The following is a 6,747-nucleotide window of genomic DNA, read 5'->3' as shown; positions in this document are numbered from 1 at the left end:
GAAGTAACCAGCCAGCATCATTATTTTTCTTATTTTTCCACAAATTGTCAAATGTTTTATGTATACAGTCACTAAATTTCTTGCTCTTCACAAGAGGTAAGTTAGGCGATTCAAATGGATCTATCTCCATAATTGTTTCAAATAGTCTACACCATGGATTTTCAGTACTCTCCATGCTATCTGAAGTCTCTGAGTCAAAGTTCAACAATCAGTTACTTAGGCAAGGTCTAATCTTTGGACCCTGGAGGAGAAGGACAAGAGGTCTTATTAACAATCTGTACTAGTCAGGGTTCTCCAAAGAAACAGAACTGGTAGAATGAATATATATAGAGATTTATCAGTTTAGCTCACAGGATAGAGTCTGAGTAGTCCAACAATGGCTGTACCACACTGTAGAATCCATAGTTGCTCAATCCACAAGGCTGCTGGATGGCTCAGTAGTCCCAATCTGGAACTGAAGGTTTGACAAATTCCAAAAGATCAGCTAGTCTTCAGTCTACAGCAGCAAGAAAAACTCACCAGCAAGAGAGAAGGCAAGCAGCAAGAAGCCAGGCATTCTCCTCTGCCTTGGCCTTTTATACGGCCTCACTCATATTTATTGTGTGTCTTCCAGCTTCCAATGATCCAATCAAGAAGATCTCTTTCATTTCAGTTAATCCCAGATCCAGTCAAGTTGACACCCAGGATTAGCCATCACAGAGGTAGTGAGGTGAAGTTCTCATCGTCCTTCTGTGAATAGATGGGCTTCTCTGGCAGGGTAGGAGCTGGCAAGGCAATTACCATTTCTGTGGTTTCCAAAGCTGCTGTCCTGATTGCCAGGTCCACCTTTCTGTTGCCCCAGGCCTCTGGAGAATCCCCCTTCTGGTGCCCTTGGAGTGAATGATGGAGAGTTTCTGGGGAAGCCAGAGGGTGGCAAGCAGGTCTAGAATCTCTTGTTTATTTTTGATGGTTTTTCCTTCTGCTGTCAGTAGTCCCCTCTCTTGGTAGATGGCCCCATGGATGTGTGCTGTAGCAAAGGCATTAGTGACTGTCCATGTAGATGTTGACAGTTTTATCTTTTCCCAGATGTAAGGCCTTGGTTAAGGCAACCAATTCGGCCTTTTGGACTGAAGTCCCAGCAAGCAAGGATGTGGCCCATTTCATTTCAGTCAAGGTGACTACTGCTGCCCCCATGTACCTGGTTCCCTCCCTCATGAAGCTGCTGCCATTGGTATAGAAGGTGGCATCTGGATCTTTCCATGGCACATCTGTCAGACCCGGTCTGATTCCGTGTATCTAGTGCAGGATCTCGGTGCAGTCATGCAGAATCTCAGGTTCTGGATCAGACAGCAGGGTAGCTGGATTGAGGGAAGCACTAGGGAGGAATCTTATGTGGGGGAGGGGGGTGAAGGAGCAGTGCCTGGTAATGGGTCAGCCTAGTGTTCGTCATCCATCAATCTGGAGGGTTCTTGAGTGCCCCTTCGATAGAATGAGGGGTGGTTATAGTTAAGGGTTGACCCAAAGTCAGCTTGTTGGCATCCTTGACCAGGAGTGCGGTTGCAGCAATAATGCAGAGACAACTGGGCCACCCAGCTGCTACAGAGTCTAGGTAAGCCACCAGCCTTTTCCAGGATCCTAGTTGCTGGGTCAAAACTCCTTTTGCAATTCCCAATTTCTCATCTACATATAGTTGGTACGGCTTGTTGATATTGGGCACAGCCAGAGTGGGGGCCTTTAACAAAGTTTCTTTAAGGGTCTGGAAGGCTTGGTCCTGTTCATCTGTCCAGCGAAGACTCTTCTGTCCCTCTAGTTGCCTCATATAAGGGTTTGGCTAAATCCTGGGATCCAGAGTGTATAAAACCCAGCCAATCCCAAAAACTCCCAGAGGTGCCTCCTGGACTTCGGGGTAGGTATGCCAAGAATAGTTTGTTTGCAGGCTGGAGACAGCCAGCGTTGGCCCTCCTTTAAAATATAGTCCAAATAGGTCACTTGTGAGGTGCAAAGCTGGGCCTTTTTAGCAGACACTTTATAACCAAGTTGATCTAGGGCTTGAAGCAAGTCCCTTGTGGCTCTCTCACAGGAGATCTCATCCTGTGCTGCAAGTAGAAGGTCATCTACATATTGGGTGGGAGGCACAGTACTCATGTAAGTCCTGGTGGAGGGCCTCGTCAAAGATGATGGGAGAGTTCTTGAATACTTGTTGTAGCCGAGTCCAAGTGAGCTGGCCACTGAGTCCTCAGTCCGGATCATGCCTATTCAAAGGCAAAGAGAGGCTGGCTTTTGGACTCAAGGGCTAGGCTAAAGAAAGCATCCTTCAGGTCCAACACCATATAGACTTTCAAGGTGGGGCTAAGAGAGCTCAAGAGGGTATATGGGTTAGGCACTGTTGGGTGAATATCCTCAACCCTTCGGTTGACTTCTCTCAGGTCCTGAACTGGCCTATAATCCTCGGTTCCTGGCTTCTTAATAGGCAAGAGGGGGGTATTCCAGGGCAACTGGCAGGGTACCAGGATGCCATGTTTCAAAAGATGGTTGATGTGTTTGGTGATGCTTGCCTTTGCCTTAGGGGTCATGGGATACTGTTTTATTTGGAAGGGCTGTGCTCCTGTCTTTAGAGTGACTACCACCAAGGGCCATTGTTTGGCCAACCCTGGTGGGTTAGTCTCTGCCTACGCCCCTGGTACTAGATTTTGTAATTTAGTTAGGATCGGGGATAGCTTGGAGGTAGGCAAAGAAGTGAGAATCCTGAATTCCAAATTGAGTCATAGTACATAAGCCTCCGGTTGTGAAGTAACAATTATCACCTCGCCAGTAAAAGGTATCTTGGCTTGCATTTTAGTTAGGAGGTCTCTGCGCAGCAGTGGGTAAGGGCATTCAGGGACTACCATGAAGGAGTGCAAGACCTTTTTGTTACCCAAGTCCACAGCCCATTTTGTGGTCCAAGGGTGCTGCCCCCGGTGGCCCCTTGAACCCAGGTGTGCTTGTTGGTTAACGCCCCCATGGGTTTCTTTAATACTGAGTATTGAGCCCAGGTGTCCACCAGGAAATCAACCTCCTGCCCCTCCACCTGTAGAGTTACCCAGAGCCTGTGGTGGAGGGTCCTTGAGCCCTGTCCCCTTCAGTCCTCAAGTCCAGACAGCTCCAGAACCTTTGGACCCTCCCTTTTCTTCTTTTGGAGGCATTCCCCCTTCCAGTGGCCAATTTCCTTACAATATGCACATTGATCCTTCTTGAGGGGAGGGTGGCCCCCATTCCCCCATCTGGGAGATCTGGTTCCTGACACCTGGGTTCTCAGCCCTAGGCTAGGGGGTCTTCCTCATTCAGCCAACAATATCTTGTCCAGCCCCCAGGTCTGCCATTCCTCTGGAGTTTCCCTAATGTTATAAACTTTAGTGGCAACTGCAACTAATTCAGATAAATTTTTACCTTCAAACCCCTCCAGTGGCTGGAGTTTCTTTTTAATATCTGGAGCTGCTTGATTCACGAAGGCCATACTGACCACCATTTGGTTCTCAGGAGCTTCAGGGTCCAGGGGAGTATAAGTCCTGTAGGCCTCTAGGAGACACTCTAAATATGCCCACGGGGCCTCTGTCTTTTCCTGTATCACCTGACTCACTTTGGAAAAATTCGTGGGCCACCTTGCAGCAGCTCGGAGACCCCCCCCCCCAAGAGTCTGGCGATAGACCTTCAGGAGCTCCCTACCTTCCATCCCATGGGAGGCCAGGAGAGAGGAAAAGCCGCCGCTATAATATCTTCATTGTCTGTGGGGCGTCCATCATCCCCTGGGACCAGCTGGCGACATTCCCTTCTAATACAGTCTCTTTCCTCCATGGTAAAAAGAACCTGTAGTAACTGTTGGCAGTCATCCCATGTAGGCTGATGAGTAAAAAGTCCAGGAGGGCTATGAGGGCTTGGGGTTTCTCTGTGAAGGAGGGGGTTTGTAATTTCCAGTTATACAGATCACTGGTAGAAAAGAGGAAGTAGGCCAGGGGGGCTACTCCATGTTCATGGGGGGACCTACCTCCCTCAGGAGCAATGCCCTGACAACCCTGTCTCGACCTTTCCAGCGGGTATGAAGCAGGCTGGGGTTGGGCAGGGGAGCCAGGGATGATGAGGATCGGGAGGAATCAGAAGATGATGCAGCCTGGTTCTCTGGCAGCTCTGGCTGCGAAGAGAGGGACCGGGGCCTACAGGGTGCCTGGTGACGGCCCTCTTGGTGCCCATTCTGCCGAGGGGGCACAGCATAGAGCAGGGGGAAAAAGTTTTCCTCTGGCGCCAAGGAGGGAAGAACCAAGGGCTGAGGAGGAAGAACCGAGGGCCGAGGGGGTCCCTGTCAGTCTCTCTCCTTGATGCAGAGGAGGGTCACAGTAGCTTTGGGATCTAACAGGCAGGAATGGGTGCAACCAGTTAGGGCCCCTGGTCCGTTACCAGATAGCGCCAGCCCAAGATGTAGGGGATTTGGTCAGGGTGGCCAGGCATGCCAAAGACAACTTCATGAACTCTAACTCTGTAAATAAGGGTTAGGTTGAACGAACCCTCTGGGGGCCATCCCACATTAAAGGATGGCCATTGAGGGAGCAGAATGGCCAGAGGCAGCCAGGCTTGACTCGGAGCCTAGACATGGTGGAGGCCGCCTTCCAAAAGTTCAAGAAGTGGCCCAGGACCAAGTCTAGGGAACTGGAGGACATCTGCTGCCCCATCCTGGAAGAAAGATAGACTAGGAGGGGAAAGGAAACGAAGATAAAAGAGAATCAACTGAGCGAACAGAAAACCAAATTGCCAACAACAGTCAGTCAGAGTTTGAGAAGGGCGGATTTGCCGAGAGGAAAGTATCAATTCGGAGTGGGCTGAGTCAGTCTGCTCCTGTTCCTGACCCGAAGAGGTTAGGTAGAACCTGTCCTCTGCCTGAGGAAGAATTAGGGCATTCCCTAATCTCCTCCCACTTGGGGATCAATAGCACATCCGCCTGATCCCAATTGAGCCCCAGTTTTACATCTGGACACCAGAAAAAAAACCTTAAAAACAGAAAGTGACTTACTGAGGCTAGCTTCAGGGTGTGCGCACATCTCCAGGTGTCTATCCCAATTTTCCCAAATCCTGGACGAGCCCCCAAAATGTTGGGTCCAGGAGTTGGGAATAACTAGAGAAAGACAGTAACAAATTTATAAGTTTTATTTAAGAAAAAAATTAGTTATTCCAGCTAGCTGTGGCTGTGACTCTCACGCCGATTGCAGAGTCGAGCCCTGTTTGCAGTTAACAAGCATTTTTACAGGGAAAAACCACAAAAGCCATGCCCTTTATTCTCATTGGTTAGTTCCCGTGGTCAGACCACGGGTCTGTATTTCATTGGCCAAATTTCTCTGGGTTAATATGTTTCAAAGACTCTGACCATTATCTCCCCTGCCAGATGTGGTGTTCCTCCCTGATTGGTGGGCCTGGGTTTGGGGACTTTCGGTGCTGATCTAATCTTAACAGCCAGTTTCCTGTAAATGGTAATTTATGGTTCCGGGAAACAGAAACTTACTGTGGCTGACATGGCTTGTACAAAATGGAGTTGCCCTGGTTCCTTCATTCAGGGGCTACCCCCTCCTACCGGCAATGAGAACACCTAGATTCAAGTGACCAAAAATTCTCTAGGGAAGTGGATCTGCAGTCATCTATTCTTCTTCCCACTGAATCCGGATGCAGGAAAGCCAGAGAGAAAACCTGAAATTCAAAAGATGCCCCTCCCGGGCGGGGAGGAAATAAAGACGGAAAAAAACCCGCCATCAATCTGAGATAAACTTAAGAATGAATACAGTTAGAGAATATGATGCTTCGATCCTTCCCCCTACAATCCCTAGTTTTTATTTATTTTTATTTTTTGTCTTTTTGAGACAGGATCTCCCTGTAGCCCCAGCTGTCCTGGAACTATGTAGACCAGGCTGTCCTCGAACTCACAAAGATCCGCCTGCCTCTGACTCCCAAGTGCTGGGATTAAATGCGTGCGCCACCAAGCCCAGCCTTAATTATTAAAAAAAAAAAAAAGCTCCACCAATTTGAAACCACTAGGCGTTCTCTGCCTGGAGGCTGAGGGGAACGAGGGCGGGATGATTTCCGGGGTGGGAGCCAGACCGTAGACAGGTGGCAGCTATAGGGTCAAGGCACGAGGCAAGAGGGTACAGAACCGCAGGGAGATCAGTGAACCGCCATCAGAGATTCCCAAGAGAAGCCGGGGTACCAGGACCCAAAAAAAGCCCTCTCGCCTCTTGAGAAAGCCGCTCTCCGATTGGGCCGTGCAGGTGTCACTCAAGGGCGCCGAATCTAGAAAAGGCGCACGCATTCGCAGAATCCCTGAACGCCAGCGGGCTCTCTCCGGTTCTGCCACAGGCAGCCATCTCCCTTCACCCTAGGCTGTCCACGCACACAGGAGTCCTCGAAGATGAGAGCTTCTGAGTCCCAGCCCTCACCCTTCGCGGCCGGCAGCACCTCACGAGCCGTGATTGCTTACCTGGCCGCCGCTCCTTTGCCACTGTCAGGACCGTGAGATACGCCTCGCGCAACCGTTAAACTACAGGGAGCGTGCGCGCGCCAGGTGTCTCGCCCTCTATTGGCCGCTCGGAGGAGGGCGGAGCCGAAAGCTCGCGCCAGAGAGGGAGGGGCGACTCCAGAGGCGTGGTGGGTAGGCGGGGCTTGAGGTCATGTCCTTTGCTCTGATTAGTTCTACGTAAACTGCAGGACAGTCGCCTTGTCTTCTCGCATGCGCAGTTGTGAAAAGGAACCTCTGGC

At 50.2% G+C, this 6,747-nt stretch overlaps 2 protein-coding genes across 2 annotated transcripts in view; both read right to left on the bottom strand.

Moving 5' to 3' along the window:
• Positions 1-6,498, bottom strand: part of Mphosph9 (M-phase phosphoprotein 9) — a 90,939-nt gene extending 84,441 nt beyond the window's left edge. The window contains exon 1 of the mRNA XM_029566538.1: positions 6,470-6,498. The gene's annotated coding sequence lies outside the window, so the exon portion shown is untranslated. The remainder of the gene's footprint in view (positions 1-6,469) is intronic.
• On the bottom strand, positions 668-5,873 carry LOC115071394. Its single transcript, XM_029566541.1, has 2 exons — positions 3,406-5,873; positions 668-2,231 (listed from the first exon to the last, which is right to left on the bottom strand). The coding sequence occupies exons 1-2, from the start codon at positions 3,686-3,688 to the stop codon at positions 1,795-1,797; spliced, it is 720 nt and encodes a 239-aa protein (XP_029422401.1). The 5' UTR covers positions 3,689-5,873; the 3' UTR covers positions 668-1,794.
• Positions 6,499-6,747: the final 249 nt, after the last annotated feature.

Source organism: Nannospalax galili, unplaced genomic scaffold, assembly GCF_000622305.1.
Source record: "Nannospalax galili isolate Female #2095 unplaced genomic scaffold, S.galili_v1.0 scaffold218, whole genome shotgun sequence".
Classification (NCBI taxonomy): domain Eukaryota; kingdom Metazoa; phylum Chordata; class Mammalia; order Rodentia; family Spalacidae; genus Nannospalax; species Nannospalax galili.
Note: the sequence above shows the minus strand (reverse complement) of the source record. Positions and strands in the feature narration are given on the sequence as shown.